Source organism: Manis pentadactyla, chromosome 4, assembly GCF_030020395.1.
Source record: "Manis pentadactyla isolate mManPen7 chromosome 4, mManPen7.hap1, whole genome shotgun sequence".
In the NCBI taxonomy this organism is placed as follows: Eukaryota; Metazoa; Chordata; class Mammalia; order Pholidota; family Manidae; genus Manis; species Manis pentadactyla.
The window spans coordinates 51135750-51161325 of NC_080022.1; the positions used below are offsets into that span (position 1 = coordinate 51135750).

Consider the following 25576-nt stretch of genomic DNA (forward strand, 5'->3'; position numbering starts at 1 on the left):
AGAATGGTTTTTACTTTATTGTCTCATAGTGGATTGATGGAATAATCTTCATACAACAACAGTAATTGATACTGAATTTGTAAAGAACATTTGTAAAGAACAAATTAAATTTGTAAGGAACAAACTCATATCGAACTTGTAAGGAATAATCACAAAAAGTTTCAGTGTAAAGGATCAGATGTACAAGGTCTCAAAATTCACAATTCTTTGACTAGCAATTCCATGACTAGAAATTTAACCTAATGATATCCCTGTAGAGTTATTGTTCAGTGCACATTGTTTGCAATAGCTAAAAATGGAAATAACATATATCTATCAGAAATTTACTCATAACTGAAATTAAGAAACATCTGTAGAATAGTATACAGCTGTAAAAACAATGAGGAACCACAAGTACTAATAAAGGCCAATTGCCGGGTGTATCAAGTGAAAAAAGCAAAGTTAAAACAAAACTGGAGGAGAAAGGGGTGTAGTGTATGTATATCCATTCACACACGTGTAGTATACATGCATGCATTTGTGTATTATTATATGAATATCTCTTGGAGAGATACCCAAGAAACAGGTAACATTGGTTGCCTCAGGGAAGAGAATTTGGGGACTGGGGGAGAGATGAGAGGGAAACTTTTCAAGGTCCCCCTTTTTAACCTCTTGAATTTTGAGACATTTATTCATCAGGTAAATAAATACACTGTAATTAAAACCTTAAAGTAATAAAGGCAGGAAAAGAAAGTGAGAGACTAAAAATAGATCAAATGCTAATAATTGAGCTCATCTTAAAGGAAACAGCCTGTACATTTTAAGAGTACTTAATCTGTTTTTGAAAGTGTATTTCCATTTCATTTCACTAAAATTATCCTCTTGCAGAAATTATGCCCCTGAGACATAAAAATGAACATTACCATAGGCAGCACAAATAGGCCTAAACTATTTAAAGGGGGAGCACCCTGAGGTTTATCATTTGGGAAATTAGTAGATTGTGTTGGATTAGATGGCTTTACAAGACCCTTTTTCCAAGTTTTATGATTTAGTGAATCTATACAGAGTGTCAGTAACCTCAGATTTAATAAAGAAACTGTGCCATTACCCACTGCTTTATGGTATTCACAGAAATGGAAACGGAGTGTTTATTTCTGACATCGTGAAAGGTGGAGCTGCAGACATTGATAGGAGATTGATTCAGGGAGATCAGATATTATCTGTGAATGGGGAGGACATGAGAAATGCCTCACAGGAAACAGTGGCCACTATCCTCAAGGTGAGTCCCTAGGCTGCTTTCTGCCTACCTAGTATAACTGAAGTCCAGTTAATAGGACAATTCTAGTCTAGCTTGATTATAAAATGGGTTGGATTTTATGCTGACTCTAGTTTTTACTAGAGTTCTAATCTCTGATTATTTTAACCAGTCAGGAATAGCTTTAAAAAAAACAGCTATTCTATTGACTAACAGGATTGACAAGAACCCTGTTTGGGGATTTCTAAGTTTTTCATACTTGTAAGAATTTCCACTATCCATAATTGTCCTCTAAATGCACTTGAATGGGATAGATTCATTTAATGGGATCCACAAAATTCATCCTCCTCCCTCCAGGGCTATATTATCGTGAATTCATCAAATCCAGCTTTATTGCCTGAAGGAACATTGAAGATTGTCTACAACAATTCTACATTTACAAATGCAGTTTGAAAAAGTAGAATGGCATGCCCAAGATAATGAAGCTCTGTTCTAGAGGTTTTCTTACCACCCCAACTGTCTCTCGCTGAAGTGGTAGAGATGCTGAGGCTCAAAATTCCTTTCCAAGTGGCTCTGCCACATGGGTTCTACCTCTCTTGGAAGAAATTGGTTATTAAAAATTCATGTAATTTCCATTTGGCTATAACCAGGTGCATCTTACTCTGTTTCACAGATGGCCGTGGAAGCTTTTGTAAAGACAAATGGATTTTATTTTAAAATCCTGATCTCATATAGTCAACTATCAGTTATTACTCAAAAGAGGATTTATATTTGTAGATTACCTCTATGTTTGATTTTGTCTGTCCTCCATTTTATCACTTTTTCTTCACTGCACATACTTACATCAGGAGGGAAAAGGAAAAGAGGTGAACTGAAATGTTATCTTTTTAATATGTTTAAAGAAGTTATGAAGTCATGAGATGAATACTGCTGAGTTGATAAATTTTTGTTATTTTGTGTGGTTTTTGATAACTGAATTTCCGTTTTTGCCAGTTGCCTTCTTTACCCATTTGCAGTTCTTGGCTGTAGAGAAGGGTGGAGGCTCTACATTGGTAACTGAGAACCTACATGTTACTCGTTTTTACCTCTGTTCTTTTCTTGTCTTCCCAAGTGTGCACAAGGCCTGGTACAGCTAGAGATTGGAAGACTCCGTGCTGGTTCCTGGCCCTCCTCAAGGAAGACATCACAGAACAGTCAGGTTGTTGAAAGCTTCCCATCAGACTGACTCACTCACCTGTCCCCACTGGGAGAAAGTTCCCCATTTCATACATTGTTGTTTGGAAACAATACGTAACATGCAGCATATTCACAACACCAAGAACAATGTATTTTAATGTGTTTAAAATAAAAATGAAAGGTGGGATGGAAATTTGTTAATCCCTAGATTTTTCTCTCCTTTATTGCCTGCAAAGGTTTTCTTAGAACCACTTTTCTCTCCCACTATTAGTTCTGTATTGCCTTTACATGCATGTACACAGCTGTGTTTATTTTAAAAAAAGAAAGAAGCAACATCTGGTGGCAATTTGACCCTCATTAGCACAACATTGTTCTATTCATTCAATTAAATATTGCTATAAAGTTAACTTGTGAATAGCCACTCACACATGCTGAGGGCAATTAATGGTATATTCCTAGGAGAGTAAAGTGTGAGGGTTTCTCCTATGGGAGGGAGGCCTTACTGGGTGATAGTTTGTGGGTTAACAAACATCTTATGTTTATTTGCAAGGCTGATATAAGTGCCACTTTTTTTTTTAACAGAGCATATTTCATTGTTCTGTTGTTTTTTTCATTGTAATAGCTGACAAATCAAGATGGTAGATTTTATGTTTAGTTCCATTTAGTACATAATGAAACTGTAGAAACTTACATGTGATCCCCTAATCCCTTTTGTGAGTTATAGATGGGCCTTTGTTGAAGGTTAAAAATGACGTTTGGTCCTCTCCCTGGAACCTTAACATTTAAAGCCTCTCCAAGTTCTTTCTTTGCTCAGAAGACACTCTGATTTTGTGGTTAGCACACAGGTACTTCTGAAATGCTACTAGCTGCCTCCTTTGACTTTTTATGTTAGAAAATGGGTGAAGAAAAATACCATTGTTCAGATAGGATCACAGACTAGCTGGCTTGTCTCAGAATCTTAAAAGCAAAAGCAGTGAAACTTAATAAACATGTTAAGTTTAGATTTTTTTTTTCATTTTGTCTTATGTAATGGGCAGCAAATATCATGTCTATTAAGAAATAGTGCCACAGTGGGGTCCCAGGTATGGATGGTCGGTGATGATTCTGACCTGGCCTGTATCAACAGTGGAAACCTGAGATGCAAAATCATTGTCTCAGGCTCTTCCTTAATGTAAAGCTCACTTGTTGAGCATTAGAGCCTCACTGTACACAGGAGATTAGAATTCAGAACAATACTGGAGATGAAATTTTTCTTGCTGGGGAGTGTGGGAGAGCTACACAGAGGAGGTCCCATGGGGTTTCACTCCAAAAGGAGTCTGATAGCCATCCCTGAGCTCTTCCCCAGGCATGAGGCGATGGAGACAAATCTGAAGAGGTCTGAAAGGCTTTGGAATATGGTGTGTGTAGTGGTTACAGACATAAATGTTCAAGTCACACTGCTCAGATGCTACTTCCTACCTGTGTGACCTTGAGCAAATCACTCTCCCTCTCAGTGCTCAGATGCCTTAGAAGAAAGTAGCAGATCTGTGACTAGTGGGGGGGGGGAGGCAGCACCCCTCAGCACCCTGCTGCATGGCTGTGAGGGCCAGGCCCTGGGCCTGTTGGAGAGCAGACGAGAGAGGTCATCATGGTTCCCGCCCAGAGCTGGCATGCAGGGCCAGCCTGTGCTGGGGGCTTGGGAAGCCACAGCTGGACCCCAAACTTAGGCCTTGGCAGTCTCTTTAACCTCCGTGCTTCAGCTTCCTCATCTGTGAAATGGAGAAAAATCACAATCCCTAACTCATACATCTAACTGAGGTTAAATAAGTCTCCATTTTTGAAGCACTTACTGTGTCGGGCATGTAGTAAGCCCTTAACTACTGAGTTATTTTCTGTTTTTCTTAATAAAATGGTAATACTACATGTTCTTTTTTGTTTAAAAAGAAAGTTTGATAGATTGAAAAGAAGGAGAAAGCATCCCAGAGAGGGAGTAGCATACTCAAAGTCATAAAGGGATATAAGGAATTCTAGTCTTTTAAGAGAAGTTTGGACTGATAGGTGAGGTCATAGGTAGAACTGAGTTTCTCTTCTTAAGGATTGTATACAAGCATCTTAGTGACTAATAAAGTTCACACTCTGGTTAAATACAGAGCTATCAAATTTAGAAGTTCTATCATTAATGTTCAAAAATCACCATTGCCATTTTTCTGGTATAGTTGGTGAGATGTAATATTTTGAAAACCTGGGACATAGAAGCAAAGACTTTTCTCTAACCTTCTTGTACAGATTTTTATTTCAGATAGTAGACTTTATTCAATTTTAAGAAAAATAATATAGTTTATCTTGACTTTATCCTTAAAATTATGGCTAAGATGTTATGAGAACCTACACTGATATTTGCCTAATTGAAAAAAAGCTTGTACATTGAAAAGAAAGAATCCTTCCATTTGCAACAACATGGATGGACCTAGAGGGTATTATGCTAAGTGAAACAAGCCCGGGGAAGAAAGACAAATACTATATGATTTCCCTTATTTGTGGAATATAAAAAAACAAAACAAAATGAACAAAATAGCAGTAGATTCAGAGACACTGAGAAGTGACTGGTGGTTACCATGGGGGAGAGGTTGGGGTGGGTGGGTTGGGGAAGGTGAGGAGGATAAAAGGGCACAAAAATTCTCAGTCATGGTATAAGTTGGTCACGGGGATAGTAGTACAGCATGGAGAATATAGACAATGATCCTGTAACATCTTCCTATGTTGACAGATAGTAACCACACTAATGAGGGTGGGATTTAATAATATGAGTAACTGTTGAACCATTGTGCTGTACTTGAAACCAATGTAAGATTGTATATCAATAGTAATTCAATTTTGAAAAAAGGGTTGTAGCTGGTTGTGGAAAGGAAGTGTCCTCTGTGATCCTGAGCTGAAGACCAGCCCATGACCCAGGTGGAGAAACAGGCTCTCCTTTCCAGACCTATTTAAAACAGTCAGGAAGCTCTAGGGTCACAAGTTGCTAGGAGCACTATCTTCCCATCCTTAAGTTAGGGTGATAGATGCCTTCTTCTGAGAGCCAAGGAGAAGTATAACTCACTGAATTGACCTAGAGCAAGTGGGTTCATTAAGAGAAATCTTCTAGCCTTGGGGCCACCAAGCCTATTCTTTTAAAATGTCTTTTCCCACCAACCAGGAAAGAGTACCTACCTGGCAGAGGAAAGCATGTAATGGCAAAAATACTTGAGAAATCTTTTCCTCCGGTAACAGAGGGAACACTGCCAGGCCAAGTGCATATTTACAAAGGCTTTGGCAAACACAGTGTCCTGAGGCTGTTTAGGCAAAAGTTATAATATTCTGTATTTCCTCATTTCTGAGTAGTTATCCATTGTAGCACCATTGATTTAAATCATACCCTTTCAGGAAAAATATAAAAACACTACTTTAAATGTATCCATTGTGAAATGTATTGCTATCTGTGACTTACTTTGAAATAGATATTTTTTAAAAGACAAATTAAGTGATGAATAGGTGAGTGGATAGTGATATAGAATACATAGGAAAATATTGATTGTGGAATCCAGGTGGCATGCATATGGATATCTACTGTATAATTCAGCTTTTCTGTATGTTTGAAATTTTTTGTATTTAAAGAATTAAAATATTAAGCAACTTGCATCATAGAACTAAGGAAATGGATCAAATTACAACTTATCAGATGACAATTGTAGTCTTAGGGTTAGCTTAAAGCTTTGAGGCAGTCATAACCTTGATAGTTGGTAGAAAAAATTCTTTATTCATTATTAGTGACATTGTTTTCTGCATTGGAGAGGTCCTTCCCTATATATATGATTTTCATTGGATAGCCACTAGCCATACATGATACATTGTAAACCTCAAATATTTTTTTTTAATGAATAAAGGACAGTAATGGAGGTATAGCAGACTGCACTGAATTATTACCAACTTTGGGAAAATCTTTGAGAAAAAATTTAACATATTCCTAAAACATCTTCTTGATACTTGCTTTCTCTTTCTCCTACAATTAAGTATTCCATTTGATCAAGTTGCTGTTAATCAAGATTTTGTTACAGCAAACTAGGTCATGTAATTTGGGTAATAAGGGAATAAATGTTGACTATAGCACCAAATAACACATAGTGCCATTACCTATCATGTATAAATACTACGTAACAACCTAGGGAAATGTTCTTGATTTCATGTGGAACAAGAAAAGCTTAAAATCTTACATGTGTTCTACCTTGATGATTGAAACAATATATAGAAGCACATATAATGGAGAAAGCAATTGAGGAAATGTTAAGTGGGATTCTGTTAGGATGGTTAGAGAGTTAGATGGGAAATGTTTGTTTTCTTTTTCAGCCCCCTCAGAATTTTCTATTGCATGACTCTGGTTATGTCAGTAATTGAAGTACTACTACTAAGCATGAATTTTTAAGACTAAGTCAGTGTCTCAGCGCAGCTGACCTCTCGGTTTCCTTCTCAGGGGAGCCAGCAGAGCGCACACGGCAGTTTCCATCCTTCCCTCGCTCCTGTCATCACCAGCCTGCAGAGCCTGGTCCTCACGAAGAGAGCTTCAGACCCTTCCCCGAGTTCAGGTTGTTACTTGCACACCCGTGTAGCAAAACCATCCTGTTGCCCAATTTTTTAAAATAATAATATTTTTTAAAAACAATCTTTTCACCTTCATTTAAAATTTTTAAAAATCTTTGAACATGGCCGCATAAACCCCAAGCTTCCTGTAAAACTTGTTCTAAAGGAAGTAAAACCATAGAGATTCATTTTTAGAAGGTGCCTTTGACTTTACACAGATCGCATGAAAAATGGGAAAGTGAAAATCTAAAGTACTTTATAAAGTAAAGCCATTTCCAAAGAGAAAATTTTAAAGGGATAACAGGTCAGTCGAAGGAAGTCAGAAGTGCATATGCCATTGCAGAGGGTGCGAGGCAAGGGATCTTTTTAAGTCTTTCCTTGGGTAGAGGGTTATCTTTGAGGCAGAAAAATGCAGGGAGACAGAAAAGCTCGCCCTGCAATTCATTTAATCATATTCCATGCAGCTGCTGCTCCAGTCCATTGGCTTTTGTCAGACCAAATGTTTATGGCCACATGTATCTCAAACAGAGACGACTTTTTTTAACCTAAGGGACATAGCCCCTGATCAGTGGTTCCCAGTCTGGATTCTGAGACAGTGTAAAATGCCTGCTTGCTTCAGTACTTTCTCTTGAAAGACGTAGAAAATGATACCATTTCTGTGGGACAATATTATTTCCCAAGTATATTATCTTTTAATTTTAAAGTTAATTGTGTTGCTTCTTGACTTATAGTCACAGATGTGGGACCAAGGACCATTGAGATAATTAGGGTAAGTCAACTATTTTGCTGTTTTTTTGACTTGTGCTGGATTTACCTAGAATGTACATTTTTTTCCCTTAATACAATTTTGTGTTGTGTGTTCTTTTAAGTTACTGAATTAAATGTATGCTCTCTGTAACATAAACAGACTTAGAAAAATATATAGTAAAGCACATGATAACTGCTGTGAATGTTTTGGTACATCCCAAGCACTACATTTTTTTTTTTTTTTTTAGGAGAGCAAGGCAGAGGCTTTTATTTAGAGATAAAGTGAGAGGACAGAGCTCTTGGCAGGGACAAGAGAGGCCTGGGGTGGTCCGTTGTCTAGGGGTTGTATAGGTGGTTGAGAGACAAAGCGCTAGGGATATACACCTGCTAAGTGGTCCCAAAATGTTTATCTTTGAAAAGACATTAAGTTTCTTATTAATCTTCCTGGTTATTTACAAGAAATTTACTGCTCTGATTTCCTCCCAGGATAGCAGCTTCCTGGTCTGGGAGCATATCACTCAAGACTGCCTGCTTTGCTCCCAAGGTGGGCTGAGTTATTGTCTGTTACAGAGTATGTTAAGAAACTTACTTTTTAACTAATTGGGTTTTAAAGTGCATTTTAAAATGCAATCTTATTTTCAAGATGACATCTTTCCTGTTTTTACTACGTTGTTCTGGGCTTGCTTGTTAAATTGCCCAGGTTGCAAATCACTTGATTAGGGCTGGAAGAAGAAAAGCAGCCCCTGGGCTGGTAATTACAGGTATACTTTGGTTATGTAACTATACTCCTATTATGTTAATGTGTGCGCACAATTGAATTAGTAGTTTAAAACCTATCCATGCTGAAGTTACTCTACAAGAAGATATGTCAAAGAAATAATCAATCTTCCCAGGTTTTCTTCTGCCTGCTACTTCTATAGCTTTTCTTCTTCCTACCTAATTACAACCTTTAAATAGAACTCGTGCCACATGTCGAATTTACCAAGTATCATAATTCTTCCAAGTGGTAAAGACACCTCAAGACAAATGCTGGGCATAGAAGACACAGGGCATAAATATGCAAAGAAGTAAAAAGCTAACCTTTTCAAACAATAAGGCTTCTCTCTCACTTACCAACTTTACATTTCCCTGTATGGCCCCGGAAGATGACTGGTTAGCCAGAGACGGGTAAGATTCCTCAAGGGGGGAACAACCTAAGACAGGCACAGTCGCAGGGGGGCCATCAGGTGAGAAATTGGGGATCAACAGAGGTGAGGCTTAGAACCTCCCCCCTCATGTTCTGAGAGAAATCTTCTGCATACATGGATGTTTATTGCCCTTGTCTAGCTCGGATTAACACATAGTCTACAGGCACACACCTGATCAGCTACATTTGCTCTCTTACAACACTAAACTCTGTTTTCTACCTTTATCTCGTATCTACCTACCACTTCAGCATTTTATTAAAAATAATAATAATAAAGAGAGAAATGTGGTATCCACATATAAATCAAGTTTAAAAATCAAATGAATATTCATATTTGAACTGACTGTTTATAGTTCATAATGCATGAACAAAACCAAAAGCTTCTGTGATGACTGCCCTTGTAATGTTCACCATGTAACTTATTCACAATGTAAGAATTTGTACTCCAGGTAAGAACTTGTTCGTTATGCATCAGAAGATTGGAGACTGATGAAAATTAGGCTTGGGGTTGATTAATGATTGTGCATTGAGTATTGACCCCCCTATACAGAATTTTATTGTTGTTAACAACTATTTGATCAATAAATATGAGAGATGCCCTCACAAAAAAAAAAAAAATATATATATATATATATATATATATATATAAACACACTTCCAATTGTAAAATAAATAAGTAACCGGGATGTAATGTATAGCATAAGGAATATAGTCAAAATATTGTAACAACTTGGTATGGTGATAGCTGGTACCTAGAATTATCATGTATATAAATGTTGAATCACTGTGTTGTACACCTGAAACTAATGTAATACTGTGTGTCAACTACCCTTCAATAAAAAAAAAAAAAAGAAAGAAAAGCAGCCCCTGGGTAAAGTCAGAAAAATAAGATGGGCCCCCCAGCAGGCCAAAGAAAATCTCACAATGGATTATCTTGCTTTGTTTTTTCCAGAGGCCCTCACCCTACTCTAAGCCCATGGTCTCTGTCTCATTCCGCCCTCTACAGATAGAGAGACCCTAGCTGCTGGTAGGGGAAAGGGGGCAACGACCACACTAGCTGCTTCATGCTGAGACGGGGCACAGTAAAGGGTGCAGTTAGGTCTCCATTACTGCCAACCACTACATTTTGTACATGTGTTTAAGTTTTATGAAACAAAAAATGGTATTATATTAGACATATTCTTAATAGTTTGTCTTTTTCTCTTTAAAGCATGAACTTTCAGCCATGGCAACAGGCATTTTTTGATAGCATATAACATGATTCTATTGCTTGAATAGGATTCTATCATATGAATATGCTGTAATATTCTTAATCAGCTTCCTCCTATTAAGCAATTAGTATATTTCTCAACTTGTACAGTCATAGCACAATATCTCTGTGCTTTCTTTTTTGCCCATATCATGGGTGATTCCCTCAGGATTAACCCTTAGAAATGAAGTTGTTGAGTCAAAAGCCACACTGGTTGTTTAAAGGCTTTTTTACACATATTGCTAAATTGCACTCCTGAGAAGATTGTATACGAATATATTTCAGTTCATAAAGTTGTCAAATCCTGATTTTTAGAACTCCTGTGTGAATCCAGAACATAGGAAAATACTTTTATTTAGGTCACTTTTGCCATTACATGTGGGATTCAAGAAATAGTAAAAAAAAAAAAACACACAAAAAATGGAATGGCCTAGCTGTAATCCTGGTTCAGCTGCAGTGAAGGGAGGCCCGGCATGGCTTGGTTCTCTGAGGCCAGTCAGGGTTGCGTTTGAAGGGGCTGTATCCCATGCATTAACTATGACCTGTTGGCAAGTTACTTAACCTCAGTTTTCTCATCTGTAGATTGGGGCTGATGAAGTCTCACAAGGTAAATCTTGTGTATGTTAACTGAGGTCATTCATTCAGTGTACTTAGCATAGTACCTAGTGCATCATGAATGTCCAGGAAGTGGCGTCCATTCTTACTGCTCCAGCTTTGAACTAAGTCTGCCTTATTTGTTCCTAGTATCTTCCCACTAGAGTGGCAACTCAGATGTTCCTATGATAGGGAAGTTAAATGTACCAACATGTGCATAAAGGAAACATCATGATGGATCTGCACAAAACCAAATTATTCCTTAAGTTTTTCCTCATTCCAAGAATTTTGTTTCCCTGGCCATGTCAACCACTTTTTTTTTTTACAGGCTTTTACAAAAAGGCCTGCTCCTACCTACCAGCACTGTTCTCCCATTGATGGTCCAAACAGACACTTAATAATGAAAATATGTCTTGCTGTTTTGCATGCAGGGCTTTACTATTGATGTATTCAGAAAATAGAAGCTAGATGCAAAACTTTGGAAAACTGGCTTGTAGGCATGACATGGCATCTCTGGTAATACTACTAATAATAGAGAATAATTCTTCATACTGATGTGACGTACGAGTTTTTAAAGTTTTTCATAGGATTATTGTTGTCATTTCCCTCTTCCTTTTTTCCAACTTTGAGGTAAAATTGAAGCACACTAAGCTGTGTACATTTTAAATGATGAATAAAAATTATAGAATCCTTGTAACTATAGAGGTCCCTTTTGTCTCAGCCACTCCACTGACATTTATGTCAGAGCTGTCATGTTTACATCTGTGTAAAGTGAGGACCCCACCAAACAATGTTACCATTTTTGCTTTCAAGTGTCCTACCTATCTTAAAGAACATTAAGAGGAAAATTGGTCACATTTTCCCAGTTCTTTGCATGTCGAGAAATTTAGGATTTTATCCTGAACCTTGTGAAAGGTATGCCCTGTAGACTCTGGAGAATACTGATGTTGATGTTTAGCAGGCAATCAGCCCAGCTGGGTTCAGACTGCACATTCTGCTGCACCTTTGGTGAGCGGTGGTTCACCTCTCCATTCATTTCTCTAGTGTGGGCCTGTCCCGCACATGTGTACCTGAGAATTGAGCCTGAGGAGTCTGTGGGGTCACTCACCGAGTTAGAGGGCTTTTCCAGCTGGTCCTCTCTCCTCTGGTTTTCTTCCTTGGATTCTCCTGCCCCCAGGGGCTCCTGTTCCTGTTCCCCTGGGAGCCCATCCTCAGAGTGGGGCCGCTGGCAACCCCCACGGTTCCTTGGGTCTCACCCTCAGGACAGAGCTGCCGGGAAAACCACTGGGGGACTCACGCACCCCTCTCGCCCCCCACCTCGCCGTTTGGGCTCCAAGTTTTGGCTCTCCACCACTGTGGGTTTGAGGTTACTTTTCGGAAGCCTCAGGTCGTTGGTTTTTTTGTATTTTGACAAAGAGTTCTTCATTTTAATCATCAGGAAATATATACTATCAGGTGCGTGTGCCACTGTGCTAAGACTGGAACTTGTCTTTCAGTGATTTTAAAATATGAACCCTATGACAAAATCTGGCAAAAAGCTGGACTAAAGCCAGGATCTCTTCACCAGGGTCCGAGTGAAGCAAGTAGCCTTTCTGGGAACATTTTTCAGTCATATTTTCTTTCTTTCCAAACTCTGTTGTCACTGCAGTGGGTGTCCTCTAACATCCTTTGTTTTAAGGCAGGCCTGCAGCTCTTTGAAAGCCAAGTGTGTTTGTTCACACCCAGAAGAGCATGAAATGTGTGGCAGTTTAATCATAAACACCATATGAGACCATACTTGCCAAGTCTGCATCAGAATTGGCCACTAAACTGAGTAGTAGCACAGGGTTTGGGGTGGGTTTTTTTTTCCCCTTCCTACTGTTGCCTCTTATCGAGCCTTTCTGCAGGCCAGGACTGCACTCTCTCAGCTCATTCGATCTGCAAACCAACACTGTGAGGGAGGTTGTATTCTCCCCATTTTTCATAGAGACGGAAGCTCTAACGGGTTAAGAAATTTCCTTAAGACCCTGGCTAGAGCTGAAGCTGACGCCACCGATCTTCCGGACTCCCAAGGTGCCACATTTAACTTCAGTGTTACTGGGCCTCCTGCCTCATGGAGGGATTTTGTTCAGCAGCTATCTGGGGACAGTCAGGCTGTGGTTCTGTATTAAATATACAAATGTTGTTTTCCTTCTTTTTTAGGAGCTCGGTGACGCCCTTGGAATCAGTATTGCTGGAGGAAAAGGAAGTCCCTTAGGAGATATCCCAATATTTATCGCCATGATTCAGGCCAGCGGTGTGGCTGCACGGAGTCAGAAGCTCAAAGTAAACAAAGGGGACTGGTGGAGTGCTAACAGCATGTAGTAGGGTGGGAGAGGAAGTTGCGGTGGGGCACCCTGTTTAAGGTTGGAATACCCACAGCCATCGGAGACACACGCTGAGGGCAGAATGCATTGGAGTAAGTTTATGCCTGAAATTCATTAGATCCCTGGGCAAATAAAAATGTTATTGTTTTTATCAAAGCTTCTCAAATGAAGAAAGAAATTACAGCTCATTTGCAAAGCCTCCTGTACCATTTTCAGCACCTCATTCCACCCAAAATTGATTTTCACGTGAGAGTGATTTGACCTTAGAATCTTTCTTCAACCAGAAAAATCAAATTCTTACAATTTTTCTTTTTGCATTGCCCCCTCACTTTGGGAGAAAAATAAAGCAGAAAACATTTGACTTTCTCATTAGAGCTTTATTGAACAGTTAATTTGTACACCCTTTTACTACTGGCAAATGGATGAATGAAACACCACCATTACCAAAATACAAAAGTGGCTTGCTGTGGCTTTTAATAATCAAATCTGACCACCTTCTAGTTTTTCTGATTGGCCTGTATTTGGGAAAAGCCATAAAAATTCCTCATGCTTCTGGAAATGTATACACAGTAGAAACGCAGAATCTTCACAATAGCCACAAATGGAAAATATGACTGACAAAGAATTTTAAGCATTCTTCTCAAATTTAATTTTTCTTAATGATAGTGATTTTCTACCACTTTTGTACTTCCAGGTTGGGGATCGGATTGTCAGCATTAATGGGCAGCCTCTGGATGGGCTGTCTCACGCGGATGTGGTTAATCTGCTGAAGAACGCCTACGGGCGCATTATCCTGCAGGTATTCGATCAATGGAGCGCGCAGCTGTGCCAAGCAGATAAGTGGCGGGCAAAAAAGATTGAGCGTCACTGGCAGTAGGCATCACCACCCAGCAGGGCGCTTGCTGATGTGAATTATGAAGGTTGAAAGCGAGAAATTATTATTTTTATTCAGAAATTCTTTAATGCCACCCATACAGGCAGTGAGCATGATTATATGAAAGCATAACAAGGGGAGAAAAATTACTCTGTGCTTCACATGATAAATCAACAAGGCTTTTAGCTTCCAGCGCTCTTAAGGAATGGGAAATGATTTCTTTTCTTATGCCTTAAAACTGTTACTGAACTGCCCAAGTGCTGTTCCTTCCAGTCCCATTAAAGGAAGGAAAAAAGTCAATGCTCTTTTTCCTATAGTACAAAAATGACTGCCAACACTGTTAAATTCTCACTGTGTAGTCGTCATCAGCTAAGGCAGACAATTATTTATCTGCTGTGGTCCCCAAAAGTATCGTACAGAGGCACAAGGAGCTGCACCAGGAAGGAAGATGAGGATGTGCTGTTCCTTGCCGCTCCTCCTGGTGCAGCCCCTCGGCTGTCTCTGAAATCGGTGTGGTACAGGGAGTGAGAGGCAGCACATTGCAGTGAATTTCGTTAGTTTCCCCCAGAATGTGTTATTCTAATCACCGTACTTTGGCAGAGGTAATATCAAATGGTTTACAGATGAAAAGAATAAAACCCACGGTTTAGTACCTGAGAGGAAAGGCTAGCCAGCCCCTCAGATCATTCTGGCCTTAAAATAGTAAGTTCGAATTGAAAACCATTATGTTTGGAAGAACCAATTTGTGGTGCTTAATTCTTACATCAGAATAGTCTAACTTCAGAGTCCCAAAGCAGACATGTAAAAATAAGTAAATGGCTTTTAGTATGTGTGAAGGAAATCAAAAATACTGTCAGAAGTTTAAGGGAGTTTATGTGATAGGCAGCCGATTGATTATTCGATGATTTACACCTTGTGGCTCTCCGGTAGCTTCCCCTCTACTCCTCGCCCTGACCTTCAGTGGGAACTTACACGGGTAACTCACATTCCTCTCTCCGCTGCACCTCACAGCCTGCAAATCCTTGGTTTCTTTTTTGCTGTGCTTGCCCTTCCTCGAGTTATGCTGACCCCTAGAGGCCCTACCAGTGCAACTCTTCAAGCTCAGAGCTGTGGACCATTAGTTACCCAGGATATTCAAGTTACCTCAGATGATAACTCTATCAAGGGAAAAAAGGTGTTCCCCTTAGCAACATTTGCTATTATTGGTACTGATATTTTCATACACCCATTAGTTTGTTCAGCTTCACCTTTTCACAAAAAAAAAAGGGAAGACACAGTATAAAAGGCTAACATTAAGTATGAAAAATACCTATAATGAAAACAAAAACATTCTCTCCCATGAAGAACTGACACTCCAAACTGCCACTATTAACATACTTTTGAAGGAGTTCCTTTTTTTACCTTTTTTCTGTATTTTAAGATGCAAATGGCATTTGGTTTCAAAATGTTCTCACATTAAACACGTTAGATGGTGGTATTATCTAACATGTGCTAGTAAAAGCTTAATGGAGTCCTTTGGGACTTTGACAGTTGTAATGTCAAAATTACGGGTATGGAGCATATGTGTTGCTAAAGGCTTTAGACATAAAAGCCAGGAAACTCTCATGTCCTGCATCAGATGCCTTTCAGGTGAATAGTGTATTTGCTTTACCGGAAACAATGTTCATGGAATAGTAGAAGCAATGTAATTATCACAGCTGACTTGTCGCTAAGTAATTATTTCTATTATCAGGTGAGCCAGCCCATTGGCAGAGTGGTAGGAAGATCATATAATCATGTCTGATGATGTGGAAAAGACTTATTGTCAGTATATCATGTGAAGCAGTCAGCAACTGACGATTGCACAGGGAAGATTAAGGTCTGGGTCAGCAGACTGCAGTGTGGAGAAGGGAAGAGTGAAAGGAACAACCAGTGCTTCTAGAAGCTTCTCCCCAGTTTAAATTTGCTATCTTTAGGTATTATAAGGAAGAAAGTATTTCTGCCCTTGAAGTCTGCTGGTTTCTTATTCCCAATTCTAGATGGGTCAGTTGAGATTGGTTTGGCTATGAGGGTTCATTTTAATTGATCCCAATTATATTTGCTTCTGTAGTCTGATAGTTTGCCAGGTTCAGCTCTTTTGTCTATGAAATTACCATAAAACCTCTTGGGGAAAAAAATCAGAGAACCCAGACTCTGCTAGAAAATAATTTTTTGTTTTTACATCTTTCTTTAAGAACATAGAAGATAAAAAGAGCCTATCAAGGATTTTTATCATTAAAGGAACTTCTATGTCCATTAAGAGATCATTTTAGTGAATAGGAGAACGGGTAGATGGAGGTAGCATTAACTAAATGAGGAAATTTAGGAGTGTGTTGGGAGAGAAAGGAGCCTTGTAGTCTGAAATGCCCAGGTGGAGATGTCCAGCAGGCAGAGGGAACATGCTGGGAACAGCGAGGGTAAATAAACCAGCTGAGGCTCTTCAGGACTGCAGACACCCCCACTGCCTGGAACAGCAATCATACTTCATAGATTCAGCTGAATAAATATATGAAAACAGTAGCAACAATGACACAAAAAAGGCTTGCAGTCTGTCAGCAGCAAGTATGGAGGACAGGAGACAGTCTAAAATCAGATTAATTAGATTCTGTCTGATACATGAGGGCCCTACTGCTGGTTAGAGAGATACATGTCATACTTGTTAAGATAACACAGAGAAAATAATGACTTCTCTTGTGAACCCTAGTGTCTTGCCAATGGGTTTCAGCCCTGGGCAAGTTTACTATGGATTCAGTATGACCACATAAATGACAGTAGAACCGTCTTGGGGTGAAAGGGTTAAAACCCAACTTTATTCCACTCTGGCAGGTCAGTCACTAGAATCCCGTCCACTCAGAGCAAGTCTGCATTCAGCAAGCTGGTCTCTGCCTCTGGGCCTCTCTGCCCACACAGCCATCCTCTGGGCCTTTGTCCCCAGTGCTGCCACCTCTCCAGCCTCTGCTCTCCTGCAGCCTTGCAGCCATGCCACCATGCCACCCAGAGCACTGGGCAGGGCTCTTTATATAGAGTCAATAGTGACTTATTGCCCACACTTGTGTAGTGAGCTGGCCACAGGAACCTTCATTTTATCTACACTCCACCCCTCCAGGATTCTCATCTCTCAGTCTATGTGCCCTCAGTCCTCTGCGATGGTCCCTGTGCAAGGAAGCTGGAACACTGTAACCAAATTCCATAATCTATGACAATATACAAATAACAAAAATTATAAGAAATTATAATAACCTTCAAGCCTAAGGAGATCCAGTGCCACCAACTGGATATCCTCCCTGTATTCAAACCAGTTCTAACAAATTATAATAACCCTCAAGCCTGAGGAGACCCATTGCCACCAAGTGGTCATCCTGGCTGTATTCAAACCAGGTCTACTCAAAGGAGTTAACCAAAAGGACCATGGGTGGGCCTTACAATACCCACCTTCTCCAGCCTCTCCAGCAAAGTCTTGCAGACACACAGGCCCATCTTGTTCCTTTGTCTCTACCTTCTGCTTTGTCCTCAGCAGCTGGAACCACTGCTGCAGTCTCTGTTGTTGCCACAGTTCCAGTCATCCAATTTCCCTCTGCCTGCTCCTGCCTTTTCAAACCAACCCACATCTGGGTCCTCATGACCTTTAAATTCCTCCTTTGAGAAGCAGAGTGTATTTCCTTTCATGCTTGAGCCTGAGGATAGAAGCAGAGCGTGGGGTGCTCCACACCTGAGGAGTAGGCTGCACCTCTCCTGAAAGCACCCGCGGTTGCCGAGTCCTTCTGGCTTTCCACCAGCTCTCAAACAGGTGGGGTCTCAACCGAGGAGGGGCCGGTGCCTCAGGCATCAGCAGGGCCTCCACCCCCACCTGTTCCTCAAACCCCCGCTCCTCCATTTCTGGGGCTGACGGCTCCACTACATCCTTCACCTGCCCCACGGCACCCAGCAGCCTGCACCCCCACACTGCTGCTTCTCGGGCCTCTGTTCCTTCTCGTGCTGCCTCCTCTCAGGCCTTTACTATTTCCACAGCACTTTATAGTGACACCATTTCAGTCAGCAACAAATTTTCTTTCTCTTGGGGTGGACCGCAGTCCTCCACCCCCTCACAGTACCACATGTCCACAGGGGACACTCGAGTGTCTCCCTGTCCACAGGTGCAGCCTGCTGAAACACTCCTTCCACGAGGGCAGCCTGTTCTTTTTCCTTGGGCACCAATGAACCCTGCCGACTGTCGCCAGTTGTCTTGCTAATGGATTTCAGCCCTGGGCGAGTTCACTGTGGATTCAATGTGACCAAAGAAATAATAGTAGAACATTCTTGGGGTGAAAGGGTCATACCCAACTTTATTTCCATGGTGGCAGGTCAATCACGAACATCCCATTCACTCAGAGTGAGTCTGCATGCAGCAAATCTGGTCTCTGCCTCTGGGCCTCTCTGCCCGCACAGCCGTCCCAGTCTCTGTCCTCTGCTCTTCTATCTTCTGGTCTTGCAGCCGTGCCACTGTGTCACCCAGAGCACTGGGCAGGGCTCTTTATAAAGAGTCAATAACGATGTATTGCCCACACATGTGCGGTGAGCTAGCCAACCAGGGCCAGGTGAGAATCCTGGCCACAGGAACCTTCATTTTATCCAGAGAGAGAGAGAAGCCAGTAGAGCCGATGCTGAGGCACGTGGAAGTCCTGGGACGGCTGTGTGGCAGGTGTAGAGAACAACCTGAACAGAAGTTCCTAAGAGACATGCCATTGGAGGAACAGATAGATATCTCATATTTAACTGAAGTGGAAGTTTTAAATAAGTTGGAAAGTTTGGGACTCAGTCAGTGATAAGCATTAAAAATTAAACAAAATGAGATCACAACCTTGGGGAAAATAAACTTTTACAAAATAAAGGGAAATGTAATCATAATATATTAGTTGACTCACTATGAATAAGATTTATATAAACATTGTAAGCCATAATAATGAAATCAGTACAACCAAGTATCATAATGCATGAAATATTAATAACATGAGGGTCTGGGGTGTGTTGGTGGAGAGAAAAGTATAAGAGAGTTAAATCTTTAAAGTTGAAATAAAAAGAGAAAACTGTTGAAAAATGTTACAACTATAGAGGTTTAAGTATATTTAAAGGAACATAGGAAACAAGTAGAACTTAAAAATGTAAAAGTGAAATGGAAGAGTTTGGCAAGCTAAATTTTCATCTCAGAATAGGGAGTCAGTAGACATCGTCAAGGTGGTAAATCATAAAACTGGCTGATAAGCACAATACTTAGCTTATACCTCTAGAATCGAAAAGAGAAAAGTTCAGGGTGTCTCCAGAGAGTGAAAGTGTTGAATTTTTTATCATGTACTGTACTTTTTAATTTTTTATCATATGCACACATAAAGAAATATCCTGGGAAAATAAAACAGGACAGAACCAGTACAAGTCCTAGACGCTGTAAGAATAGAATTTTAAGAATAGCACACTTACCAGTGAGACAGAAGTAAATAAAACAGGAAAAGTCACTAGAGCTGGCAGATAAATCCCTGGCAACTTCTGAGAAACTTGCTTCTTTCTGCGTTGATGGCAAGTCAGTAGAGAGCAAGTATAGTTAGGAGCAAAGGAGAAAGAAGAAAAGGCAGGGAAGATGTTACCTCTGAAAAAGAAGATAAGAGATTTTTCAGGGGAGTTTGGGTCTGTTAGTATTCCCTTTAGGATGATCATTTTCTAAGAGTGAATAAAGAAATGATTTTTACATTTGAGACAAGTCCTTCCTAAACTTGAGCAAGCCCTGGAATCACCCGGAGGGCTCATTAAATATGATTGCAAGGTCTCACCCCCAGAACTCCAGATTCTGTAGGACTAGGATGGGACCCAAGAATTTGCATTTCTGACAGGCTCCCAGGTGTTTCCATTGCTGCTGTTCAGAGCCCAACCTGAGCCCCATGGGAGTAGGGCTTTAATTAGGGATGAGTAAAGATTTGCACCTGTTATTCTCTATGCCTACAACAACCCATCTTACCCCACCTACCATCCCCTTTATAAGTCTTGTGAAAGCCTTTGTTTAGAAACTCTCCAGCCAGAAATGGGGAGCTCCTAGGGTTCAGTTTTCCCACAGACCATGAATTTATCCAAACCTGGAACCCTGTGCTTCTTACACAGGGCCCTGCCCAGCACAAATGCCTGCCTAGTAAGTATTGGTCACATTGAATGAGTTGCTGAGCCATGCTGACCAAATTGAAAGACATGAACTTACACAGAACAAATCAGTGCAGTTACCAATTTGGTCCAGAAAAATTCCAGTAGAGAAAGATGGGTTGGGTTGGGAATCGGAATTGAAATGGTGTGTGGTAGAGGGTACAGGACAAGTATGGAAAGGCACATGTAAGTATCATTAAAGAAATGGTCTGTGAGTAGTTTTTAACCTTGGTTGTGCAATGAAATCACCAGTTCCAAGATTGGCTTCTGAGTCTTACTCTATAGATTTACTTGGTCTGCGATGTAGCATGGACATCAGGATATATTAAAGCTTCCTAGGTGATTCTAATGTGTAGCCAATGGTAAGATCAGCTGATCTTTAGGGTTTGTGGTGGATAGAAAGCCAAGTGATGCTGGGAAGGGGGTGATAATCTCCAGGAAAAGAGCAAAGAGTAAAGGTTTGAAATTCGAAATGAAGAGCCGGTGGAAGTTCTGTGGGACAGGTAGCCTTTAGTGTCAGAAAGTTGTATGTTTTGAATCCTCTCACTTAACTTCAGTTTTCTCTAAATAGGGATCATAGTGTCTTTCTTCCAATGATCCTGTAAGGATTAAATGAGGAATAATGTTCAGTAAAAGCGGTGGATTGAAAATGTTAATAAATAAGTACTATTTTATTACTTATAATAACATAGGCTTGAGGTCAGAGGATGCTAAAATTCCTTTGTGAATCTTGGAGTGGAGTGATTTTCCAGGTGGCAGTGTAGGTGTGTGCTACTGATGGCTAGATGGCTAGCAGTCACTTGGCTACCTTTTTTTCTGATTTATTTTATTGAGATATCATTCATGTATCAAAGGGTTCATGCATTACAGTGTCAATTAAGTAGCTTTTAGTCCATTCACAGCTGTGCATTGGTCACTGTCACATTCTATTTAATTTTTTATTATTTTTTTAAATGAAAAAGTGCAATTTTCATTCAATAAATATCATTTGATCCTTATGCAGTTTTGTTGCAGAAAGTCCATGATTTTAGAATGTAATAGTAGCTTATCAACAAAATAATCAATTTTCACACAGTTTCAATAACCACAGCAATTTCTTTGAACTGTCTATAGAAATTCTGAAATTCTGGATCTTTTGTCATTTCAAAGGACTTATTCTTCATTTGGCCTGAATGATCGGCCACTTTTAGCAACATTGCTAAGGATACTTAAGTGATCTGCCACTGGTCCAGCTCACAGCCATATGCAATTTCCACTGAAAATCGGTTCGCGGGTTGATGACCTGGGGCTTTCCGCCCAGCACAGCTCGCTATGCTCCTCCAGGGCAGCTGTCTAGGGCTCGCACCGCCCGCGCTCTGCCTCCTCCCAGAGCACTGGGCCGGGCTCTCTATATAGTGCAATAATAGCTTATTGCCTAAAGGTGTGGAAGCGGTAGCCTAGCAGCATCAGGTGGTTTAAGTTCAGTGAGGATTCTGACCGTAGGACCCCCAGCTTCCCCACACTCCTCTTCCTTCAGACCAGCGGCCTCGCTCTCCTCATGTAGGCACTCACTGAATGTCTGTTCACAGTAAGGCTGGGAAGGATGTGAGGAAACAAACTACTTTCGTTAAATGCCTGGTGAGGGTTTAAACAGTTACAGCCACTTGGCAGCTTAGGAAGATCTATTAACTTGGATATGCCTGTGCTGTTGGTCGCTGCTCTGACCTCCCACGCTTCCACTTCCTGCCCCTGCTTATTTTACTCCAAACTTAAAACATTTAGACACTTCAAATCATTGTGTTTTCAAAACAGATACATTCAGATCAATGTATTCTGATGTCACTATAGAATCAGTGGCACTAGAATCTAAATAAAAACTTTCTAAGCCCATGTGCTTTCTACTTGAATTAAGTTTCACCAAACACCAGGGATGGAATAAGGTAGCTTTTCTATATGCCTTTCCTTCTTAAGATGGGATATGTTCATACCATACCTATCACCCAGCAATTCCATATCTAGTTATCTACCGTGAAGAACCACTCTCCAGATGTCCATAGCAGCACTATGGGCAACAGTAAGGAGGGACATAAGCATGAAAGACTCACAGGTTTTGAATCAGGTCAATGGTTTTGAAGGGTGAGTGGGAAGGAGGATATCTGGCAGGTCTCCAGGCCCTCAGGTGTGATGGAGGAGGGGACAGGTCATGAAAACAGGAAAAAAATTGAAATTAATTTAAGCACAGGTAGTAAAGAAGGCTTGTATGAGGGAAGTAACTTTTAAGCTGACACCAGGCCAAGCAGGGATGAGTGGAGGAGAGTGGGAGGGAAGGAGGGCCAGGCAGAACTGTGGAGCATGGGGTGAGTGAAAGGACCCAGATGGGATTAGAGGGGCAGGCTAGGGGAGGACCTTTGTGTATATAACCAGGGAGTCAGAATTTTATTCCAAGTACAAAGACCACTGAAAGGTTTTAAGCAGGGGATGCCATTATCCACTTTATATTTGAAGAGATGACTGGCTATTGTTTGCAGGAAAGATGGGAAGATGATGTGTGGGGATTCCAGTTAAAAGGCAGCTGATGAATTAGGAGCTCACCTTAGAGATGAAAAGTAACATTTGAGAAGTGTTGTGGAGGTAGAACACAGAAGACTTGGTGGTAGGTTACATATGGCAGGGGACAGGTGGCAGTATGAGGCTGGTACTGAGAGTAAGCCCCTGTATGGTTAGCATCCTAGTGTCCTTTCCAGTTGGACAGTCACCAGCCAGCAGTCGGGTATTTTCAGTATTACAGCCAATTGATTTCAAGTTAGGCAGGTAGAGGTGCCATCTTCTAAGAGGAGGAAAAATGAAGGGATTTGGTTGTTGGATCAAGAGTTTGGATGTGGTTTTGTTTTCATAAGCCTTTAAGATAGTAAAATGCAGATGTTAAGTTGGCAATTGGATATAACAGACTTGGCTGGGAATTGTTAGCCCATCATTACTATTTAGAGCTATGGGAATATATGTGCTGTCACCTGAGTCTAGGTGGGAAGCAGGCCCAGAACTGAGCTGCAAGGGTTGAGTAGAATAGCAAAGAGACGGGAAGTAGGCCCCAGCAGTAGGAGAAAAGGCAGAAAGTATGGGTCATGGAAGTTTGGGCCATGTGATAGGGTTGGAAGCTGGAACAGAATAGGTTCATGAAGATGACATAGGTTATGAGTAGGTAAGATGTAGAGGTCATATGCTTCTCCAGTACACTTGCCATGTGGGAGAGTAAAAAGGGCTGGTGGTAAAAGGAGGGGCTCTTACAGTCAGGGAGAATCATTTCTTCCTTTTCTCTTTTTTTAAAATTTTTTATTAAGTTATTATTGATATATACTCTTATGAAGGTTTCACATGAAAAAACAATGTGGTTACTACATTTACCCATATTATCAAGTCCCCACCCATATCCCAATGCAGTCACTGTCCATCAGTGTAGTAAGATGCCACAGATTCACTATGTGCCTTCTCTGTGCTACACTGTCTTCCCCGTGATCCCCTCACACCATGTGTAGTAAACACAATACCCCTCAATCCCCTTCTCCCTCCCTCCCCACCTGCCCTCCCACATTTCTCCCCTTGGTAACTACTAGTTCCTTCTTGGAGTCTTGTGAGTCAGCTGATGTTTTGTTCCTTCAGTTTTGCTTTGTTGTTATACTCCACAAATGAGGGAAATCATTTGGCACTTATCTTTCTCCACCTGGCTTATTTCACTGAGCATAATATCCTCCAGTTCCATTCATGTTGTTGCAGATGGTAGGATTTCTTTCTTAAGGCTGAATAGTATTCCGTTGTGTATATGTACTACCTCTTCCTTATCCATTCATCTACTGATGGACACTTAGATTGCTTCCATATCTTGGCTATTGTAAAAAGTGCTGCAATAAACATAGGGGTGCATATGTCTTTTTTGAAACTGAGAAGTTGTATTCTTTGGGTAAATTCCAAGGAGTGGGATTCCTGGGTCAAATCGTATTTCTATTTTTAGTTTTTTGAGGAACCACCATACTGCTTTCCACAATGGTTGAACTAATTTACAATCCCACCAGCAGTGTAGGAGGGTTCTCCTTTCTCTGCATCCTCGCCAGCATTTGTTGTTCTTAGTCTTTTGGATGTTGGCCATCCTTACTGGTGTGAGGTGATATCTCATTGTGGTTTTAATTTTTATTTCCCTGATGATTAGCGATGTGGAGCATCTTTTCATGTGTCTGTTGGCCATCTGAATTTCTTCTTTGGAGAACTTTCCCTTCATATCCTCTATCTTCCTTGTCTCATATTGAACATTCCCCCAATTCATTCAGTCATTCTTTATATGATGATATTTCCTTCCAGAACTCCTATAACTTGTGCATAACAATGTTTATCCCCAGAATAGGATGCTTCACCCAAAATGTGCCAGCCAGGGCCGGCTTAATGCTTTCCTTTATTTGCTTAATATTAATACTCTTATTAAACTGGTGCACCTGTTTAGCGATTTAGGCCGCTGCGCCCTCTGTTGGCTAATTCTGAAACTGCAGCCAAGCCAGCACCTGTGCTGTGCCCCTGACGTTAAGTCCCTTCACCCTGCCCTCCGGTGCCGAGTACTGCAATTTAGAGGAAGAACCGTTGGTCAGCAGGCTTAGCCCAGGAGCTCTTGAGAAAGAAGCTGTGAAAGCTAGTTGAGGTGGAAGGTAGCTCCAAGCTAAGCAGACAAGACAGGCTTCTATGATTCCTGTTCAACATTTGAGGAAGCTGAAACCGAGGCACAGCATCATTTGAGTGACGGAAACTGAAGCCTAGAACTGCACTGTATCCCGTACGGGCTATCAGAGCTATACCACCTTTCTCTGGACACTGTGGGATGGTGCTTGCAGATTACAAATATAAAGTGAATGTTTAAATGTCATTCTGCTACACTTTTGTTTGAAACTACCTAAAAGGTAAATAACAGGGAGTAAGAACTATTCATTCATTCATTTACCAAATACTAATTGAATACCTACTATATCAGGCACCATTCTACGTAATGGGGATACAGTTGTGAGTAAAATAGACAAGCTTCCTGCTCTCACATTCTCATATGAAGTGACAAACAATAAATAAAATAAACAAGGTAAAATACATAGTTCATTACATAGTAATGGTGATAAAATGGAAATGTAAAGCAGAGGAGGAGGATATAGCATGGTTGGCAGGGATGTTTTAGAGTGTCCAGGAAAGGTGGTTTAGAGTAAAGACATGAGGGAAGTGAAGGGGCTGGTTGTGCAGACACTGAATGCAGGGCTTTCCCAACAAAAAGCAATGCCCTTGCAAAGCGCTGAGGTGGAGATGTCTCTGGCATGTTAGCGGAACAGCAAGGAGGCTGGCATGGCTGGAACAGAGTGATCACAGCAGAATTTTAGGAGCTGGAGTCAGAGACATAACTGGG

The 25576-nt window shown here is 40.7% G+C and overlaps 1 protein-coding gene and 1 pseudogene across 8 annotated transcripts in view; one reads left to right on the forward strand and one right to left on the reverse strand.

Moving 5' to 3' along the window:
• PATJ (PATJ crumbs cell polarity complex component) overlaps positions 1–25576 on the forward strand; it is a 392045-nt gene that overhangs the window by 355939 nt on the left and 10530 nt on the right. For all 8 annotated transcript variants that reach the window (XM_057500268.1, XM_036911254.2, XM_057500269.1 and 5 more), the window contains 6 exons: positions 1111–1258; positions 2346–2432; positions 6894–7005; positions 7732–7769; positions 12958–13080; positions 13816–13920. In XM_057500268.1, the coding sequence (XP_057356251.1) occupies positions 1111–1258; positions 2346–2432; positions 6894–7005; positions 7732–7769; positions 12958–13080; positions 13816–13920 (613 nt within the window). The remainder of the gene's footprint in view (positions 1–1110; positions 1259–2345; positions 2433–6893; positions 7006–7731; positions 7770–12957; positions 13081–13815; positions 13921–25576) is intronic.
• LOC118925450 (COMM domain-containing protein 6-like) lies at positions 21113–21415 on the reverse strand (annotated as a pseudogene).